This window comes from Grus americana, chromosome 10 (genome assembly GCF_028858705.1).
Source record: "Grus americana isolate bGruAme1 chromosome 10, bGruAme1.mat, whole genome shotgun sequence".
In the NCBI taxonomy this organism is placed as follows: Eukaryota; Metazoa; Chordata; class Aves; order Gruiformes; family Gruidae; genus Grus; species Grus americana.
The window spans coordinates 21651104-21673815 of NC_072861.1; the positions used below are offsets into that span (position 1 = coordinate 21651104).

Sequence of the window (22712 nt, forward strand, 5' to 3'; positions counted from 1 at the left end):
TTTAAAAAGTGACTTTACAGCTCATGACTCATTCAAAGACACAACTATTGGCCGTCCTGAATGCCGGAGTCTTTCATTAGATCGTAAAACACTTCCAAGAGCCATCTGCAAAGCTTTCCCCAACCTGCACCTCAGCAGCATCACAGTCCTCTGAGCGTACTGTAAATCCTGGACATGCCGTGGGCACCAAGCACGGCCGCCTCGGGGAGCGGGAAGAACTTACCGCTTTGCTTCCTATAATCTTACAAGGATTTACAAACATTTACAAAGGGACCTCAGCATTTTATTTCACCTCTGTTTTTGTGCTAATATGCTAATTCACACAGTAAATTTCACAGTAAATGCCAAGTTTGAAATTAGTCATCCTGATAATAATTCTTAAATTTGGTGTTTGATCAAAAGTGTTCAGTGAAACATGCACACAAACAAAATGGAAACTTGATTTGTTATAATGAGATTAGTAAGTAAAATTATTGTAAATAATGTTAAGTACTTAAGGTACTTTATTAAATACTATTTAATTCCATTTTACTGGTTCTAGCCAAAGCCTTTGTTACACAAAAGCAAAGCTGGGAACACTGACTGTGAGGGGAGTAAAAGTTACCACAAAGTAACTGTGGTTTGTTGTTTTCCAAATTGTTTGTACAGAATCTGGCTGAACTTTGTGGATTCCCGTTTTATAAACCCAAATATACTTGCTGTGGCCTGCTGCAGGCTGCTACTGGTGTAACACACGTTACTCCCTCAGTAAGGTCACAGAAGAACCTGGACCAGATTCTTATTTCTAGAGCCTCTCATTCCCCCATCTAAATTTTTCCATTTCCCATCGCACAGCCTCACAACTGATCTGAGATACATTAACAGTATATTTGGGTTATTTTATTTCAAAAAAAAAAGGAGTACTCAGCCTAGGGTCCCAAGGCTGTATGGGTTTCACAGCAACAGTTATCCATCCATCTTCCCGGAAGGGACCTTCCCCATCACACTGACCAGGCACCTCGGGAAACCTTTGCCCACAGCTTAGGAAAACCTTCGATTAGGATTTGGCTACCTGGAAAATAATTTGTAGCTCTCGAGGCTGGAGAACTCATGCAGCCTTTCAGCCGGAACACCATGTATGCGTACGCAGACCTGGAACTAACCGCACAGAGCTCGTGGTTGCCAGCACCGTAAATCCCAGCTGCGAGGGATTTATTGTGCAGGATGGAAGGATCTGCGCATCGAGTCAGACACTGCGCGTTGGCTCGGGGTCTCCTGTCTGAATGTGTCCCTGTCCCACTAACTCATGGGGAAGAGGTAACGGAGGCGAGCTGCGCCGACAGCACTGCCGGCAGCAGAACCGCCCCGGGTGCCCCCGCCCAGGCACAGAGGAGGTTTTTTCCATGTGCAAGCACTGCGTGATCCCCGAGCAGTAAACGCACACAGGCAAACTAATAAGACACCCTGTGTGCAAGACAGGTCTCATCTTTTGAAGCGGAGGGTGCACAGAATCTCACCGCTCTCCTGTCCTCCAGCATCTCAGCTCCAACATGCTTCGTACATCCAAAAGGAACAATGCTCTGGCACAATAAAACCAATGGTGAAGTGGAGCAGTACTCTGTAAGAATAAAGGCAGCAAATTCTAGCTTTGTGATGGTGTTTTGCCTCCATGAAATCAAGCGAAAACAAATACAAATAAAACTTTCGTTTAAAAAAATTGGATTTTGCATACTAAAATTCAGCAAACCCGAGTTGGATTTCTGTCAGGGAGCACTATAATCCCCCTCACCACCAGGGCATAGTTTTCTAGTTTGCACGAAAAGTATACCCAATATCAGTCAGTTATCTGCAATGTAAAAAATCCATTCCTGCCATTCAAGCCACCTGACTATGGACATTAAAAAAAAGAAAGATAATTCAATAAAGAGAGCAGGCAAGAGGTAGCACCTTCCTCCCCGCTTCCCATAAATCAGTGTAGTGCTGTTGCTGGCAAAAAAATCTAGACTAACTTTACAACGCTTGAATATCTGCCTGGTTTAGTATTTAGGCCTTAACTGCAGAGCACTTGAGTGTCAGCGAGGCAATGAATACAGCATCATATAATTAAATGTATTCACAAGGAAAGTAGTGTGGAGAGTAAAGAAGATGATCATCAACCTCTGAACAAGATTTTTGTATACAGTCAGCACTTTTCACCTAATAAAATACCACAAAACACATTTATCCAGGAGGGACCTCTCCAAAAAATAGGAGATTGGATTTAGACTGGGTAAAACAACTCCTACATCATTTCCTTGGGACATTTCATCTGGTGAGACAGCGCATCATCCCGGAGAGGACAGCCTCCCACGGGCAGCCTGTAATGGAGTACAAGGAACATAGCCATGCACAGTTCAAAAATCATGATGGAGGTCAGCGTTCCGGTAAATCGGATGGGTGTGCAGAGCTCGGCCAGCCCCAGCACTTGGCTACATAAGGGCAAGACAGTTTGGAGCAAGGAGTTTGTTTATGGAGCAGATATTTCAGGTGGAAATGAAACTGTCTATAATACACGGGTTTAGATTCAGTTAATGGGAAGATATATTATCAAGGCAGGACAATCGCATCCGGATCAGGAGGATTACTGATATACATTATGGGGCCAGCTGGATAACCAAGTCCTCTGTTTAGTTAAAGCAATTTAAACCTGGAATAGGGCCACTTCACATTTATTCAGGTGAGGCAGGGAGTAAACTCAGAATATTTTAAACTTAACTCTGGGGAAGTTATAAAGAGTCAAACATCTGTGGGGCTCAGTGCTGTTGCTATAATGAACTTTGAGCAGCTGCTATTTTGAAATGCTCCAAAACCCACAGCCATATCACAATTAAATGTCCCAAATGGTAAAATGACCCAGGCATAATGTGCATTATTTCAAGTCGGTGGAAAGCATTTAGATGCCTGAGAAATATATAATTGGTACATGTGCTCTTTGCGATGTACTAAACAAGCTACTCGTGTCCAAACTGTGGGACAGAAGCTAGCTAAGTATGTCAAAATACTAAATCACAGTCCTCGAATGCTACTGGTACAGACAAAAAAAGCTGTTTTCTTCTGCTTTTTTAAATGCAGGCGCCCGAATTGGAGTTACCACTGTGGTAAAGGAAAGACTTTAACACACTATGTGCAGTTCCAGCATTTTCTTGCAGATTTGGGCGGAACAGATGAGTGGCTAACAGAAGCCATTTGGAAATAGGGAGAAGCATTTGAGGGCACTGCAGTGTACTTCAGAGTGAGAATTCAGAGCTGGCTGTGACAATTCTGCATCAGCTATTTTTATGGGAGTATCTTTGTCTAGAAATGAGAGATGGTTTCTGCTCTGTCCACATAGCCTGAGTGGCGCAGTCCAAGATCTACCTTGTAGAACAGTTACGGCCTCCTGACTTTTTTGCACTAATAAATTTGGGCTCTGGCTGACAAGTCTGAACAGTTCTGCGAAAAGGGCATTAGCAAACCCAGGAAATAAAAGGTATCATTTATACTTTCAGCCTCTGTGATGTCCTCTGGCAAGAAGATCCACAGTTTAATTATAAATACAAAGGAGAAAAATTATCTTTATTTGTTTGCTTCAACTCCACTGCCCAATTTTTAATTGGGAAACTTCTTATACTGTGATAAATAGCAAACATGCGTTCCTTCTTCCCCTTCCCCCATGGTGTAAGAGACCTCTCACATATCTACCCTCGGCGACCCCTTTTCTAAGCAAAATCATCCCACTCTCTTATTCTCATTTTATGGGAGCCATTTCACAATTTAATTACGCATTCTGTGAAAAGCACTATCTTTGTCTTTAAACCTGCTGTGCAATCATTTAATTGGTTGCCCCTTGTTCCTGTGTTATTAGAAATAGTAAATAACCATTCCTTGCTCGTGTTCTGCGCACCATCCACAGTTCCATAGATCTCTATCGTACCCCTCCTCAGCCATCTGTTTTCTGAGCTGAGTTCTAGCTTATCGGGTCACTCTTTGTATAGAAGCTATTCCGTATGAAAGATGATCTTTGTCACCATTCGCTACTTCCATTATATCCTTTGTAAGCAGGAATCAGCCAAACTGTATGCAGTAATTTGAGATTTAGTTATATTATGGATTTATACAATACCACAAAAATGTTTTTTCCATCCTGTTTTGTTCTCTTCCTGATCATTCTAACTATTCTATCTGGCGCTCTGGCTTCGTTTGTTTGTTGACGGGTGCCGAGCACTCAAATTCGAGTTTTTCAGAAAACTATCCACTGTGATTGCCTGATCTCTTTCCCTGAATGGTAGGAATTGAATTAGAACTCACCTTCTGTGAAGGTAACTTAAAAAATAACGTTATTTTCCCATTGTCTATTACTCTGCATTTTTGAACACTGAATTTCAACTTACCCAGTCATTCAGCAACACAAATCTTTCCTCAAATTTGCTATTAGCTTTATATTTGACAATCCCAATAATTTTGCATTATTTGCAAACTTTCTTGTCGAATTCTTCTACAGCTGTGCTATACAATTACGGATAATGTCCAAGCATAGTCTCAAACCTAAACTTCCCTACGTGCGCACTGTCTGCACTCCCTAGTGCGGTCACTAGCTGAGATCTTCTGTAGCAGAAGCTGCCAAATGAGCTCAGAACACCGGTGCACGCCTGAACTCTTGTTCACACAGACTGGATGGACTGAGCCCAGGAGGAGCTAAATGCGCTGTACACAGCAGGAATCCTCAGCTGGTCCCTTGCTAAGAGCACTGAAGCCGCAGAAGCAGCAATGGGGATGGAAAATATGCAGGTATGGGGCTGATGAGGCTAACACCTGCGGCCGACCTTGGTTCTGAGCTGCATGAGCACATGTGAAAGGATCAAAGCAGGAAAAAAAAAAAAAAGAAAGCATCTAAAAAACAAAAAGGTATTTTATGAGATGAAATGAATAACATTCAATGTCAACTTTAAGCTAACAGGGTTTGCGATGTACCGTCTGAAAAGCCGGTAAATAACCTGGCAATCACACACAGGCAGATAAACAGTCGTCCCCTTCCAACTTCCACAGATTTTTCTAAACCCAAAAACCTAAAGCAAGAGAGTCCAAGATCTGGTAAAATTTCAGTTGCTCTTTGGCATAAGAAAACACACCAGGATTTTCCATTTATACATGTCTGATTGTAAAGGATAAAGTCTTTTCCTTTGACAGTATAGGTAGACAGAAAATAAAATGAAAAACTAACCTGTGACTTAAATCTTATACTTCGGTGGTTTTAATGAGGTCAGTGTGCAATTTGCACTACCAGGAGAGTCAGGTACCAACACTTTTATGCATGGATCCACTGATGGTGTGGATAAAGATATATACGTTTAGAAGCTTAATAGATGAAAAGGGACACTGCTATTGGCAAGCAGTTTATTCCTCTGCAAAATTCAGATCAAATAACTCAGTCTGAACGGAATATTGAGCTCCACTGATTCTGAATGAGGCTACAGGAACGGAAATGCAATTTGACATAGCCACATTGCCAATTAAGGATAAAATACAGGAAATATGTCAACTAGCAACAAAGTCAGAGGCATTCAGGCTTTCTGTATGAAGTTGGTTCCTTTGGACCCACTTAGAAAAACTTTGGAGTTATTCAGGTAAATAAAAAACTGCAGCAGAGCCCAGAAGTAAAAGTAAATATAAGAAGAAAAAGGAGGAGACCTGGGACTTGCTCACAGTTCTTACCAAATTATGGACACTGTGTGTGACTGAATAAGTTATCGTTAGCAGAGGCAGTCACTGAGACAAACTCCACTCTTGCATATCTGGGACAATCCTACCGAAGCTAGCAGTTGTGTTCAGGTAAACTTGGGCTGACAAAATAGAATTTGAGCTGTCACAGACAATTTCTGGAGCTTGTACATTGATAAGAGAGCGAGCAAACAAAATGAAATAGAAGTAGTTCATAAAAGGGTCTGAAAAATTCCATTGAATTCAAAGAAAGGGATGCAGTTTCCACAACTGAGGGAGACCCACTGTGTCTTGTGCATCCAGTGACCTTGTTAAATACTCCGGTACAATAGTTCACCCGCTCAAAAGCATACAACAAATGCCCTGAAGTGAGAGAAGACCCTTCGTTAAGGCTCCTGCAGCCAGGCGCTGACACGAACGCTGTCAGGGTTTAGGAAAACACAGGCTCCTAAACGCCGTGGCTGCCGGTGCTCCAGCAGAACTGTCTAATTGGTCAATACGAGCTCCGGGGGGAGAACACCAACGAGCCTAATAGGCAGCGAGCACCGGGTTCATTGATATAAAAATCAATAGGGGAGCGGCTTAGTCTGAAAGCCTGGGAATACGCAGGTGGTCTCCCCATAATGATCTTCCCTGTTGGGATCTGAATGTAGGATATCTTCTCCCGTAGTACAGCAGAGCCACAAGAATCCATTTGTGAGTTGCTATTGCAATACTGGTTTTAGCCCGCATCCAGTTTCTTTGCATTGAGGTGATGTTCATTGTTTCCTAGCCTACGTGCGGCAGAGCCATCTCAGAAGCAGATCGACTTTTCGGAAAGGCACCTGCCATTTAAGAAAGATGCAGTACAATCTGGGTGGCTTGCAGTGCTTATGAGTGCTGTTCCAAAAGCTCCGAGTACCTGTGCTGTTTGTCCCCAGAAAAAGTCCTGCGGGGACTTTGAAATGGATCACACAGCCACGCCACCAAGCTTGACCTGAAGCAATGGTTTGTGAAGGTAAAGTGGTAAAATGGCTCAGTCTGCCAGCAGATTTGCCAGTCACTGCTGATAGAAATGGGGTTTGTGATGTACATACTGATCCACAGGGAGCTGGACTGAGACCAAAGTCATTTCATGCAGGCCACTGCACATCCAAGAGAAGATAATTGTCAATCTGTACTGACCTGGCCTGGATCAGACCTAGTAGCCTAGGGATGCAAAACTTTATAGTCTGTTATTAGTCCCAACGGCCTACAAAAAAATAAAAGTACAGACATTTTACGCAGATCAATATGTGCTTTTGTATGCATAGAGAAGTGGGTAAGAAAATTCAGAGGTCATCAATGAAAAGGAATATCAAGATGCAATTCAGAGGTAGTTTTCTTCTCATCTATGAATATGTAAAAGTCCTGATAGGAGCAAATGATTCCTGATCAGCTCTGTTGATGTGAGGAATGTACCAAAACAGTGGGCAAGAGATGTTTGGATTTGTGTTAACAAACTCAGCCCTACCAACATGCAGTCCAGCCGACAGAAAAACTTCTGTTCAACTAGAAAGTGACAGTTCTTTCATGTCAAGAGCGATTTTCCAGCTCACGCTTTATGTTTTCTGTTGCCTGCTTCTTGTTCCACACCCACTTGTGAAGTAATTTGTAAGCTTAGAAAAAAATATCAGATGAGTTTTCAGACTTATCTCCATCTAGAAGACACCAAGAAAACGCAGGTTTGAAGGACAATGCATTCCTCAGAGCCCAGAACCAGGAAAGGGGGATCTGGGATGCAGCCATAGTTAGTATAGAGGACCTGATTGTGTTACTGTGACTGATTGTCTCACAATTAATAGCATTTTTATCTTTATCCACTTTTCAAGCACCATGTGAATGTAATTTTTAACTTTTCCCATCATGGTTTCCCAGTGCACAGTTACATCTTCCATTTTTTAAAATTTATTTTAGTTGAATTTCCCACATCCCTGTCTTTCACTTTACCTCCAGACCTAAAACTCACATGGATATCTGTTAGCAGAGAGACCTCGTTTCCTTCCTGCTGACTTTGACAAAATGATCTTCTCATTTGAAACTGCCAGGTCTTTCTGCTGTTTCTTCAGCTGCATCCCACTACTCTCTGTGTATCCAGGCAGGGACTTTCCCTCTCGCACGGCTCCTTGGATCACCAGCAATAGTCCTCCCGGGTTGGTTTTGCCTTCTATGTCTCTTTACTTCAAGGGTAGCTGAGGAATTAGTCATGGCTACAGACGGATATTCCCAAACATCATAAAATGAAGTCTACTAAAAACTTCTGAATACTTGAGGGGAAACAAAGGAAAAACCAATAAAGAGGAAAGAGCTCAAAGGCTGGGAGCACGGGAATCAATTTCTTCCCCGTCATAACTTACTATTCAGTCTTCGTTCAGGCAAAATCCTTTCCTTTTTAGGGAAGGCGATGCACAGTACTTTTAACCTGGTTATGCGGGGAGGGGATTATGTGAATTTGAGGTCCATGAGCCCATCTGAGTGTCCTTCACTAGTGCAAGCGTCACAGGAGACCTGACAGAGAGACAGCGTTACTGCAGCGGGCTAGGAAAGGCCAGGGGACTAAGGCCAGAAAGCTGTGGAAAACAAGGCTCTTTTAGCTCCACTACTTACAGGACAACTTGTTTTACCTTTATTATTAATTAATAATTCGCTCACTGCCAGCTACAGCCTACGCTCCAAGCCACCTGCACAGTATGGATGCCTTTTTGTGTACCCATTGCCGCTACCGCTAGCCGTTCACAATGGCTTTGAGACATTGGATTATGAATACAAATAGGAAACCAGTGAGAAGAAAATGCATCTTCCTGGTGCATCCAGGTAATTCATGAAATGAGACTGGGCAAATGATTTCTGTTGCCTGTAATACTCCAGTTAATTGGACAACTGCTGTGCCAGAAAACCTTTTCCCCACCTACAGCAAGTAAAATTTATACTGGTGGTTGGTAACAAGAACATCTTGATAAAATGGTTGAATTTATTTTATACCTATAAATGAAAAGAGCTCTTAACAAAGGGGGGTAACTGATATGCTCGGTAAATCAAGGATAAAAGGACACAGGCTCTATTGAAGATTTTTTCCCCTCGTCTTTTCTTGTTAAACCTTTTGATGAGGTGCCCTGTTGCTCTGAGATGAGCTTCCACTGAAGTACTTTTGGAATTATCTCAAAGAGAAACGGATCATTTAAATGAGTTAAAGCCCCCAAAACAGATCCACTATCTCCAACCTTAGGTTCATTTTTTAATATTAAAAATTTTGTGAAATTTATAAAGTAGCATTACTACTGAACCAGGGGCTTATAAGACAAAGAAGTCTCATTCATTTTTTCCTGCTTCCTTCTGAAGTGGTAAGAGATGATACATTTAGAATAAAGATGAAAGCAAATATGTAGAAGAGAGGGAATATTCTGATAAATTTGTATTTATCAACCCTGAGTGTTTAGAAAACACCTACAGGCAATGATTCTTCAAATTCCTCCAGACCTTCCTGGGATTTCGGTCCTTCAGGGAACATTCAATTGAAGATAAGGTGCTCCTTTCTATTTACTTTTTTTTTATTTTCTTTTAGACAACAGAGAGAATTTTAAAGGTGTAGGACAGGAGAGCAGGCTTCTTTTTTTTTTTTTCATATAGAGGGAAAGATTGTTTTTTCTCTCCTGTATGTTTTCTTCAGGGAACAAGAGATACTGTATGCGCCAGAAGGAAGCCAGTCATGGCTGGAATACTCAACAGACTGGACCTGTACGTTCCGTATGACCTCTATAGGTAACACAACATCATGGTCCTCCTCATTCCTATGGAAGGGTAAATTGGTTATTTCCTCATGAAGCAGGCGTGGGACAGACTAAGACTGGCCTGGGACTGTGGGTGGGTGTTTGCACTGACTGAGAGATTATCCGTTACAAAGTTCGCTGTACATTTGCTACGCATTTGGATAGGTTTATAGCACTGTAATACACATTTATTTTTACTAAGTGCTCAAGCTGTTGTTTATTGAGTGTTACAGGGGCTGACTTTTACTCCGATGTGCAGGCTTGTACATGCAAACTTTGGAAGCAATCTGTACCCCTGTGGTAGAAAAAGCGTTATGTTGAGAAACTCTGGCATACTAGACAAAATTATGGACTCGTAGATCCAGATTAAGCCTGTGTTTCAGTCCTTAAGTGCGCAGGTTCCCACTGAGCTCAGCCAGAGATATATACGCATAAGCACTTATATCAGGATATATTTGAAAGGCACTAATTTATTATGTTTTTAAAATGCTATTTTGCTGCAATGTCAACAGGAGATGCAAAAGGAGATGCAGAGTACTGGGAGATACCTTGGAAAGTCTTAGGGAATCCAAGTGACATTCCAAAAGCTGAAAAACCTTCTAGTAAGAGGTCATCACTCCTATAGTTTCCATACTTTCCTGTACTGTGATTGGCTTGTATGGGATCTACCAATATAGTCGAGGAATAGAAAAATGTCAAAATGAGTTCTTTCATTTTGGTGATGAAGTGCTAGCTTTGCTTGCCAGCATGCAGGGTTCAATAAAATCAGACAGGTCTTCAAAAAATTGCAGCATAAATAGATGAACTCTTTAAAGTAATATAAGTTCTGTCACCTAGATGTGAAATATAGACCTAAGTGCCCGCTGAAGTAAAAGCTGACCGCACATTCCATAGATAAGTGTTAAAGTTTTCTCAGAGTGTCTTGGGCTGAGAAATGTTTTAAGTACATATCTCCTTGCCACAATAGACAGAATGAAAGCATTTGAAGTTAAATCCATTTTTCAAAGGAAGAAAACAAAGCATCCATAAAGAAACAAAGGCATATCACAGGATGAGGTCTCTAGATAGCTACTGTTTTCAAGAAAGTTGCAATTAGCTGTGCAATGGAGAAGGTGAACTTAGTTGTATTTCAATAGCATTTATAATGATTTCGGTAGCTAGAACGCTGATAGGTACGTGCAGGGGGTTGGTTGCAAGATTTCCTTGTGAGACAGAAGGTCAGGATTCCTGTGGTCTCCTGTCATATTTAATTCATATCCTCTGGCCTTCTTCACCACATTTATTGAATTACAGGAATAAAATTCAATGAACCAAAAACAAAAGAAGAGAGGACAGGGCAAATCTTCATTTCTTTTACATCCCTACCGCACAACTGACTTCCACGGACTTGTAAGAGAGCATCCTAAAGCAGAATTTGGAAGGAGGGGGAGGAACAAGTTAGTATAACCCCTCTGACCACCCCCATAATTGCATCCAACTAATTTATTGCAAGGAGCAACTATTTGCATGTGGGAGTAAGGATCCAATTTCTACCAGTCAAGGATCTCCCTGTATACTTTTTAAGTCTAATCTCTGTGTGCTCCCTGTGCGTGTCTACCAGATTCCTTCTTGCCACAAATGAGATGGCAGTAGAATGGCTTTTCAAACTCATTCTTCAGGAAAGCATCGCTGGCAATTCATCACATGAGTACTGAGAGGCAATCCTCAAATATGTTAAAAATACCAGTTTCAGGGAAGCGCCCTATTGGCACGCTTATCATGATGATTCCCTGCAATCATCTTAATTAAACTGACACGACCTTTCTCCTCCCTCACAAGTGAGATGCAGTAAGCGCAGGGTTTCCAACAGGCCTGCAGTGTGGACTGTGCTGCCGGAGCACGTGGGGAGTAGCTCTAGACAGGCTCTGTGATTTTGGGGAAGAAGATTTGGTTGTGTCTTCTCTGGTCCTATTATCCTATTTTTATTGTTCTGTATGTTGCCTCCAAGAACTGGCCTGTTTTGGGTACGATTGTGGATCAATCAGATTTCTCAGTTACCTCTTCAAGTCAAATCTACTGAATCCGCGGTTTAGACACTCATACAGTTAAAACAGTTCAACCCTCTAGTGTAAGCACAGTCATAACAGAACCTCACACAAATAACCTGTACCAGTACCCAATAATGTCTTTACAACAGTGTAATTTCGTTTTAGAGCTAGGTATGTGCAAATCCGGTTGTTGGGTCTGACCCAAAATATTCATCAAAAAAAAAAAGACATAAAATGTTTTGAAATTCTCTCCAAAACTGCAAGCTCACCAATATTTAGCTTTGGCATTTGAATTTTTGGAAATGTCACAGCTAATAAATAATGTATTGTTTTCTAAGCTACAATGTACATTTTTATTTTAAAACTTGAATCTGCTTAACTTCCAAAAATTAAGTGCTCTGCTCACGTACACGTCAACCTATGGGATGGCTGCCTTTCCACTTAATACATTTAATAAAGGTGACCAGATGCTTTGTGTTTTTAATGGCTTGTTCTGCATCCCAACAAAATGTCCCTGTTTTGGCTGCGATCGCAGATGATTCATTCTGAAACCCAGCCCAGCTGCCCTGACACAGCCAAGGCAGGGCACAGTTAAAAAACAAGCCATCTGTGCAAAAGAAGTGGGCTGGAGGAGTGCTTTGTCAGGAAAAGACTGATATTTCTTGGTCACTACGTTTTCTAGGCGTCCAGTAACCCAAAAGTCCTACGGGTCCAACCTCTCTGCCTTTGCAGTTATATCCCATCCTATCCTCTTCCTTCCCCCCTTACTTAGAAACCCGTCAGCCTGCTCTGCTCTGTAAGATCGTGCGTAGATCAAACCTTTCTGTAAAATGTAAGATGTTGATCCCACTTTCATTCTTTCCAATCGCATGGCAAAATTCCTGACCCCGTAGCTGCATCAGCCAAGCTTCACGCTAGAAAAAGCAAGAGGGATTCGTTTATGGCTTTTCTGAATAATTAGCTCTGCCCAGTTCTGTATTAGCATCACTCAATTGTCAGCGCTGCCAAAAGAGATATCCTGCATTCATGAACAGTCGCGCCACTCTCTTGCAGGCTAGCTGAATTCAAGGGCAAAATTCTACCCGCAGGCAAAGCTCCCCATCGCCTCGGCAAGAGGCAGGCAGGCGTATTTGAAGGCAGAGTCTGGTCTGGAGTGTGTCTTTGAGATAAGGCACTTGGAGCCTTGAGAGGGTTCTGGCCCCCGGAGCATCTTTCCCGTGACCTGCAGGCTGTGTCGTGAAGCGGTGCTGACACCGTCTCCCTGCCCAGACGATGGAGCGTACAGCAAGAGCAGCTCAGCAGGACACGGCCGTTCCGGGCTAGGAAGTGAAGGTTCCTGTCAAGTTTTCTTTACAGCCTATGTTCTCCAGCATTTGAAAGAACCATTGCAACTCAAGTCAGCTGGCGTGCATACGAATGACAAATATGCTTCAGAGGCAATAAATTAGCAATTTCAAGGCTTTACTTCCCCTCATGGACTAATTGCCAGAGATTATAGTATATTATGAGAGAGCAATGATACTAATGCCTAAATATGCTTCAGTGATTATAGAGCTATCCTCAATAACCAAGCTGTTTAAATGTCAATGCAAGAAAGCTCTTTATTATGAGATTAAATATTATTTTGAAGCAATGCAATAGGAACTTCTCAGGCTTCGTGCCTGCAATAATACTGTCTTGGAGCAATATATATTGGACAAACTATGCTTTTTAAAAAAATGTGTATAGTAAAGGGTCCCAAAATATTTTTGTGCTGCAAACTTGAACAGCACTCCTGCTAAGAAAGAGAATCGGGGTATCTTTTTATTTTGCATTTCTTACTAACATGCTGTTGCCTTCATTCTTTCCTCTACTTTATATTAATACTTGTGTATCACCACTGTATAGAGAAGATAAATTCTTGTTTGCTGTTAGCATCAGTGGGGAATCAAACCTTAAAATCCTTTTCTTCTTTTTTTTTTTCTTTTTTTACATCTCTAAGTACTACTGTCTTGCACAGATGCTTTTGACAATTCTACCCCTCATGTCTAAATAAATCCGTTTATACCTGGCACTGCGAGAACCCCTGAAAATTAGATGGAAGCTCCAACTTTCAGTTCAGCTGTTGACATGAAGCAGAGAACAAAAGCGTCTTTAAGCCAGAACTCCAGTTCTACAGTTCTGGAGATGACAGTTGGTGTTCCCAAGCTCAGATGTAGATTTAAAAGGGAAGGAGACTACAAAGGCTTTAGCATCCCACTAATCTCAAATAGGACTCCCACGTTACGGGTCTTGTCACACAGCTGTGCACCCTTCCCCTACAGATGACGGCAGCGTATGACCCTGCAGAATCCCATGACGTTTTTTTCTAGAAAACCCTAAGCACTGCAGCGGGTGCGGATGGTAGGACGCGGCTGCTCTGCTGTCCAGATCCAACATTCCCCTCCCGTTGCAGAAAGAGCTACCTGGTACGATGTCCACCATGTTTCATAAATGCAAATCAAAAGAGCTACAACATGGTCAAAGATAACATCTCATGCTCCCTAGTATTTGAAGATATTTATTCAGCTCATGTTGAAGTTGTAACTTAAAACAAGAGAGGGTAAAACTCATCGAGGAGGCTGCACAGTTCAGTTGGTTGCTAAATGTCAGCGAAGCTCTAAAAATATTGGGAATGTCTTTGAATCTGAAGCTTGATTTCTAGTAAAGTTAGTAATTATATTACTATATATTATAGTAACTATATTATAATAGTATTGAAAACATATAGATAGGCCTGTGGGTACAGGCCACGTAAAATTAAGGACACGAATGACAGAAAGACAACTGCTAATGAAGTTGTGGTGGAATTCTCTCTTGAATTTTTTTTTTTCTTTAGGAAGTATTGTTTCTTAAACACAGCCTGCAGATCTCTTCCATGGTGTGCTCCTGAAGAGGATGACCAGGGAACTTACTATTCCATTACACCCAGCTGTAGCAGGACTGGGCACCTGGATCCACGTCCTAATACTTTCTGCTGCAACCTGGCAGTCGTTAATTCTAAATTTTTCATCTTGGCTGATTTCTTCAGCCATTTTATATCTCATGTACAAAATGTAATGCTTGTTTACTTCAGAATGTCTGAAGCTCTTTCTGATGCTCAGGTAAAAGACACCTGCCATATATGCTCAGAAAAGACATAAATTGCTCTATCATTTGTAACATTTTAAAAGATCTTCATCTATTAAAATCACAGGATGACTGACAAGGAACATGCTGAAAGGCCATAAGAATTCTTTTTCTGCTCTTCCAGGCAGACAATAATCTGACATCTTTTTTGTTATGTCTTGACTTAGAATATACGATGGGAAACCATGTCTTTATCCTTATAATAGTAATAAACTTACAATATTAATGTTAAGTAAATAACCAGAAGTAGTAAGTTGACACTGCTCAAAGGAGAATTATGTAGACTTATAATAGAATGGGGAAAAATCACCTGCATTTGGCCACTTCTATGCAAATATTATTTGAAAACAGATTAAAATCCTCTTCAATTTTTTGCAGGTACCTTACGAAATGGCCCATCATTCACAGCTCTCGCTTACCATATATCCTGGTGCACACGTACACTTCCCTGTGATGCTGTCACAATCTGCACCGTTCTGGCAAGGGCAGGTCAGCTGGCAGCCTTCGCCGTAGGATCCGGGGGGACAGGTCTCATTGCAGTACAGCCCAGCCCAGCCAGCTTTGCAGCTGCACTCTCCAGACAACGGATGGCAACTAATGAAGACAGACAAACATTAATGAGATGTGGACATGAAAGAAAAATACAATCCGGAAGCAGCAGTAGAATGTTGTAAATGCAAGAGTCGTGCTAAGAACGTAACAAACCTGAAAACTGTTAGGGATGGTGGACGTAAGCAGCCATATAAGTCAGGAAATGAATAGGGAATCCGGTGCTAAATGCCAGGCTGGGAACTTCCAGACGTCAGTGTGACTTGGGTTACTGACTTTAACCACATCAGGATTAAACCATATACGTGCCATACTATTTGGCTGTAATAGAGTCTGTTAAAGATGTTCAGGGTTTGGAAAAATTCCAATGGATAGCGGAATACAATTAAGAGAGTTGTGAAGATAAACCTGAGTCCTGTGGCACAAATACTCTAGGCTAGGCTAGGCTAGGCTAGGCTAGTCTACTCTACTCTACTCTAATTTGTGTTTTAAAAGTGAGTGCCACCTCAGCAGAAAGTTTCAGGAGGGAGAGCTGAAAGGAAAGTAGTTTGCAAAGGAGAAATCTCCTTGGAAAAAGAGTTTTGCAGGGAATATTCAGCCATAGTGAACAGAACTAATCACTGCTTGAAGCCTTGGGATTTATTTGGGGCAGGAGTCAACAGGAGCCCTGGGACTAAATCTCAGCCGTGCAGGGAAATGAGTCAAGTTCCTTTATGCTGAATAATGAGCATTGCTGCCCAACATTAATCCTCTGGCTTTCATTTCTATTCAGACAACTCCGCACTGTTGTGAGAGCACACAGAGAGAAAAAGAGAAACGACAATCAAGCCCAAAAGACTGGACAACGCCTCGTCCTTCCACATCTGCTCAGTAGAAGACTTACCCCTTTGTTCCTCCTGCTATGAAACAGTTTATCTTTATTCACTATTTTCTCTTCTACGAACAGAAAGAGCATCTCCTTGGTTTCCTTAGGGCACTAACTTCCCCCAGGAGGAGAGCCCCGCTGAAGCTGTGGCTGGGGGCTAGGAAAGGAGGGGAAGGCTGGAGATGTTTTAAGTCGTGGTTTGAAGAGATGGAGGTTTCTGGAGGACGGGAAGGGAGAGCACAGGGGGATGTCTAGTCTGGGGAGAAGAGGTGGTCAGTGAGGGGGTGGGAAAGAGCGAGTAGGGGATGGAGGGGGAATCGGATCTTTGGAAAAGGACCCCATGTTGTCTGAGGCCAGCCGGGAGTGTAAGGCTTCACCCGAGAGCTCAATATGCTCTGGGACCTCTGCACCACAAGACGGTACCATAATAGCACTGCCTAGCCCTCAGTGAGAAAGACGAGAAATAATATTGCTACAAATCAGATTTGCTCTATTATTCTCAAAACAAGAAAGAATATGGTTCTGCGAGGTGGCACCTCTCTATGGACCTGTCTCCTGGTTTTTTGCCTCATAGAAACTATTTATTTTCCTTTACGATTATTTATTGCTATAGTGTAATATTGCAGACATGACTGAATGAGTTTCCTTACACCTATAAAATTAATATAGTATATGTTAATTTTCAAGGTAACCTCATAAAACGTAATTTCCAAGTATGTTTCTGGCAATTACTGGTAGGAGAGGTTAGTCCCATTCTGTTGTGACTAAGAATGATCAAATTTTGTGAGTGTCATATGTTTCCTCATAAATAGTGTTTTACTGACTAATTAAAACAATTCATCAGCTTAACAAACTACCATCCATGAAATTCTTCTGACAAAGCAGTCCCTGAAATTATGGTTGTTCACAAAGCACCTCTTAACATTCAGATGAAAATAATAAAAGCTCATTTTTCCCCCTCTGTGTCTATTAATCATTACCTAATAGGAGCAGAAAGCTAAACAGCAAAGAAATATTTTAAAGTGGATTTTTTGTTTCTCTGTTTTCACTACTACTGCACGTATCATACAGTTCCATGAAAACTGCATCTGTTGGCTAAATTAAATCTTTCAAACATAATATATGATCATGGCAGTCTGAATCAGTCTATGACAATTCAATTGAAAATACTATACTCAGTAAGAATTTCTACTCCAAGGTTGGCTCCTTCATCAAAATGGACAGCTTTTTTGCATGGGATGCAGGTTAGATATTAAGGACTAAAAATCATCCTAACATGCACTAAAATAAGAAGCAAGAACCAAAGAGGCTTTGCAGAAGAGTATGTGGGAGATGGGGGCTTGGACTCCAAAACAAGGTCCAGTAGAAGGTTAAGACCATATTCTGCCCCCCTACAGCCTTTTTCCACTCTTTCATGAGGCTATGAGCTAGGAAAAGCCCAGTGCAGATGTTTGGGTCCCTCTATCCGTATAATCTTCCCATTGAAGCAAGAATGATTTTATTATCAGCCTAAGCATATCAGAGTTTTGTTTTTCTCCTAGGCCAAGAACTTGTAGTCTTTCAGTGCTTTGAAATACTTCTCTTTTGTACAGAGCACTGGCATTGTAGGATTAGGAAAAGTCCTCCACATTAAATTCCAGAGTTATGGTACCCAGACCTATTGTTATGGGTACCATAACTCTGAGTAGCAACAGTTGGTGAATACACTGTACAGCAGGGGAAGGGAAACTTCTTGACAGTAGCAGAATAAATCTTTCCAAAGCTTTTGGCAAGCCAAACATTAAGACGCACCGTAGTGTTACGGTAGCGTAACAAGCAAAAGGACCTCAAACCCACATAGGTAGGTCTGAAATGGGGTGGCAGGCTGTGTCGGGCCAGGGGACAGAGGAGACTTGTCTAGGATACAAAGAATACAATGCCCTGAATCACAAACATTTGGTCAACAATTAAGGTGCCCTGATGCAGTGTAAACCTGAAGATGGCTGTGATTTAGATGCTTAACCAAAATTCAGAAGACAGCTGTTCTCTTCCCAATCCTGCCAGTGAATCTTGGCCATGTAACTTACTCTTTCTGCATTCATCTTTCCCATCTGTAAAATGATGCCTTTCTTCCTTTGGAAAACCTTTTAAGATCTGCAGCTGATATCACTAAATAGTACTAAGTTTTTACTATTAATTGTTTTTTCTATTCTGGTATGTATGAACTGTTCCAGTAATTAAAGTAATCAGAGTTAGACACTAAATATATTGCAGCTCATGATGTAGAAATAGTATATGTATGCGTGTATGTGTGATTTAAGAACGCTTCTCTCTTATTACATTGGTATTCTGTAAAATCTCATTCTGTTTAAACCACGCACCTGGACATACAACTATAGCTAGGAAACTCATCTGTCATCCCGCCAGCCATCTATGCATCGACTCGATCCGGTGAATAAATGCTAGCTGCATTGAAGTTGAAAAGTTTGAGGCACTTAATGGCAAAGGTGTTAAGGCAAAGAATAGGAAATACAGCTAGCAATGTGAATTATTTGTATAATTCCTCCCTTCCTGTTCTGAGCGTACCTTTCAAGGTCACGAGTCCATGTAACATTTTGCCAGCATGAGGTGCAGCACATGTAAGACACCGTGCCACCAATAAACTGAAATTAAGGAACACAATTCCTCTGGAGAAGGATTGCTGAATGGTTGGGTAAGAGAGTGTGAGGCCTCTGAAAGGATCCCAGAAGGCAAACCCACTAACATCTGCTTTCCAACCACTTGCTGTGAGCTGGAAGAGAACCTTGCACTCTTGAAAGAGTTTGGCAGTGTTATACATTGGTATTTTGCATTGAATCTGAACAACTTTTATTTCTTCAAATCTCCTGCATAACAGGAAGGAATAGTATAGGGAACCTCGAGTGAATGCAAGCAGCCAAGTGTTCCTCTGGCCCGAGGCCAAGTAGAGGTGGAAACTGGAAGCCATCCACAGCGCGCAACATGGCATGAGAAGGAAATTGTTCCATGGCTTTTGCTGCAGTTTGGAAGCTACTGTACGCTCCCAGGCTTTTGAGCCACATTTACAGCATAAAAGATTTAAATTTTTTTAAATTTACTGGCTGAACTGAAAAACAGAAAGTCATTTTTGACCTTTACATTTTTTAAGCATCTAATTTTGAGGAAATCTGAGGAAACCAGGTAATTTAACTTTTGTAAGGCAAATTGGGAAAAGAAATGATTTAGACAGCACAGTCTGTTCCAAATTCTGAAATTGTTCTCCACACATCTTTCAGCCAAAACAACTTCTTCCCAGTGAATTTCCTGACTTTCTGTTTATACACTAGCACCAGTCATCTCATCTTAATTAACAACAGCCCTAATCCTTATTTAACAGTATTTTCTGTCTTTGGTGGCCACACTACGTGCAGTCTCCCTTACTAAAATGCCCTCTTGCTTTTACAGAAGTAGCCACAATGAGACTGTAGGGCCACTGCTTTGGTCCAGCACGTCTTCAAAGCCAGCCTTGCCAGGTCAAGCAAGGTCCATGGGGTTTGGTCCTTCCAAGGTTTTCAGAGTTGAGGCAATAATTAGAGCCTCTGGAGATCTATCCATTTCAGTAGACTTCGGTACAGTAGGAAAGTGTCAAGGCTTAGAGTTCACTGTGTCTTCCTTCCCTTCTCATACCTCTGACCTGGGAAAGACATGACTATGGGCATATGGCTCCACACCAGTGTTCAAGAAGGGTGGGTGGCTGAGACTATTCCCGTTATTCACTTCCCTCTCTGCTTTTCAGAAGAGCAAGCCGGGATTATGCCTCTCTGACTATTGTAGACTGTTTCGATGTGGACGTTTTGCACAGGGGAATTTTTTACAGGTGTAAAAAGGGCAGTCTAAGTCACCAGCTCATTCCAAATTACCTAATTCTGGGGTTGTTCAAAAGTCCTGTACAAAGTGCCTTTCAGCGTGCTTCGATGCAGAAATTATTGGCTGATGTTCTTCAGCCGTTACTATTCAGGAGGTTAGACTAGGTGATCACACTGGTCTCTTCCGACATTAAAATAGATAGATCTATGAAAATAGAAGAGCTGATTGTGTATTTCTTAATGTTCCTCCCCAACCTGCTCCTCAAAGTTCCCAGGATTTTCTGTTCCAGCCAGCTCTCCAATAACCAGATGAAATGAGTCAAAACCACTGACAGAAAGAAGGAAGCTTCCCTCACCTTCTTTCAAGTGTTTATATAATTATCCTACACACTTAGGTAGCGCAATAAGTAGCCCACAGCTTAAACTGCTTCTGGGGAAAATAGATGGTTGTCAGTAAATGAATCACTTTGGAAGACCACAGTTCCAGTAATGATAAAAATTCAGGGGAGGAATGGGAGGAGGTGGGTGGGAAGAGAAGTATGCTGTATGGGATCGGTTAAGCAATGAGTAAAAAGATTTGTTCAGAATATGGAGCGTCACTGGAGAAGGTCATTTTCCATCAACTCTGACACTCCATGGCTCAGAAATAGGCAGCACTCTGAGGAGCTCATTGAAAAGTGGAAAGCTGAAATACCATGGATGAATGAAAGAACGTTTACAGATCTACAGCTTGCTGATACCTCTTTGTTCCATAACAGCAGTGATAAGATGTAGGAAAAAGGGAGATTTTATCAATGGAGAGACTAGACTCATTTATTAAGGAAACGGAGATACCATCTGAGCAGAGGATGCTGCAAGTGAAGCTGACGGAGCAGCGATGGGACGGAAGGCATAAAATGTATCTGTCAGACAGCAGCCAGGCACAGGTCAGGTACATGGTGTGTAAGAATGACCACATGCCCAGAAAAGATTCGATCCTCCACCTTCCTGAGCTCGCTCAAATTTGAGACCTCATCTTTCTTCACAGCTGGATGGTGCTAGTCTGTTCTTTCAGGAGGGATCTTCTGGCAAAGCCCCAGTGCACCTCCCAGGGAGTTCTATCAGTAACCCACGATGAACTCTTGCACCCTCGAACCCACAATCTTCCCCCACTTAAAAGACTCTTAATGAATTGAGCATTTAGCTGAGAAACAGCAGCCAAGCGCCGCCTTGCCCGTGGCCTGCAGCCCTTCTATTCACACCTTTAGGGGAAAACGGGCACACAAACAGGTTTCTGCAGGCTAGGAGAGGGGGTGAAGACACACTGTCAGCTACTGTCCAAGAGTATATTCTCACCCTCCGGTACACATGAAGAACAGCTTTCCCTGAGGAGCAGTTTACCTTGTATTTACCACAGGTTTAAGTCGTGCACACTGTGAGTAGGGCAGAGTAGTGTGACATGCAGGAATTTATATCTCAGCTCACTCTGCATTAATTCTTGAGACATCCCCTGTCCTCAGTACAACACAACATTAACCTTCCGTGTATAATGCTCAGCTCATGCCTTAGGGATGTTATTTTTTGCGATGATTTCATGACACACACAATAATCAGAAATGCTAGAAGTCTGTTGTACAGAGCTACCTTTGAGGTGGCAAACACTTTGGATCCTCGCTGTGAAACCCAACAGAGCTAGAGCTATCTTCCTGTAGAGGACGCATATCATCAGAATTACAAGGCTTCTCAATAATCCATTGTGAGCTCTGACTTTCGGTTAAGCAAAACCTCGCCGTTAACAGTTGAACTTGAATTCACAAGAAAGATCACCTGTTTATTTCCAAGACTGAGACAAATAGAGTCTATCTCAAGCGCACAAACAGATTTGCCTGAAGTGTTAGTGTGTGTGCGCGCGCACGCACAAATTAGGTGGTATTGCTTGCATACATAATTGAGGAGGGTGTTTATATTTTAGCAGGCTGCAACATTGCACGGTAGCTTTGTCATCATCAGCAAGACAGTCAGGTCCCTACCTGTCTGGTTTAAAATTGAAGAATGTCCGTATCAAGGGTGTATTTGCTTGGGCATCAATTATCCCCACCTCCCTCTGAAGCCTACACGGTCCTGAACTGGCTATGAATGCTTAACAGTAACGGACAGAAAAGGAGGAAATCAAGCGGGAGCTGAGGGGCTCAGCATCTTGCAGGGATGGTGAGGAAGTGTGGGAGCTCCAGTCCATCAGAACAGCTCATGCCAGGGTGGTTTTGCTGTCCAGGCTCCCATCGCTGCATGTGAGAGAGCGAGGAACCTCCAAATAGCAATTCCAGCAGTCAGTAAACAAGGCGAGGAGTTAGAAAAGGTAAGAAATGGGATAATAGGGAAGAGTCTTAAATTCGCCTTTTTTTCAGAGTTCAGAAAACTTATTCAAGCTTGCAGTGGGAAAGCAGATTCAACCTCCTCGTGTTAGGTGCTCAAGTCTGTCTGTGGCTCTAGCCCTTAGTAATGAGAACCTCAAGAATCAGATCCTAAAAAAAGCAAAAGGGAATAAAATATTGAAACCTGACCTTTTAAGTGAGGCTTATTCCATTTTAGGTATACTTGCTTGATATTTATTTTCCTGAATATTTCACACATACACGTACTGAATGAAGAGCCAAAATAGGGACACATGAGAAGAGATGTCTATTTTGACAATGTCAACTTCGTTACAGTTCCATAGACTGACTTAGGGATATTGATTTCAGTCTATTTATACATCTGCCTCAAGTGTTTTCAACAAGGTAATTTGCTACGAGACATAAACTGA

General features: G+C 41.9%; 1 protein-coding gene across 5 annotated transcripts in view; it reads right to left on the reverse strand.

The window, feature by feature from the left end:
• MEGF11 (multiple EGF like domains 11) overlaps positions 1-22712 on the reverse strand; it is a 283185-nt gene that overhangs the window by 66463 nt on the left and 194010 nt on the right. For all 5 annotated transcript variants that reach the window (XM_054836544.1, XM_054836547.1, XM_054836545.1 and 2 more), the window contains exon 11: positions 15094-15268. In XM_054836544.1, the coding sequence (XP_054692519.1) occupies positions 15094-15268 (175 nt within the window). The remainder of the gene's footprint in view (positions 1-15093; positions 15269-22712) is intronic.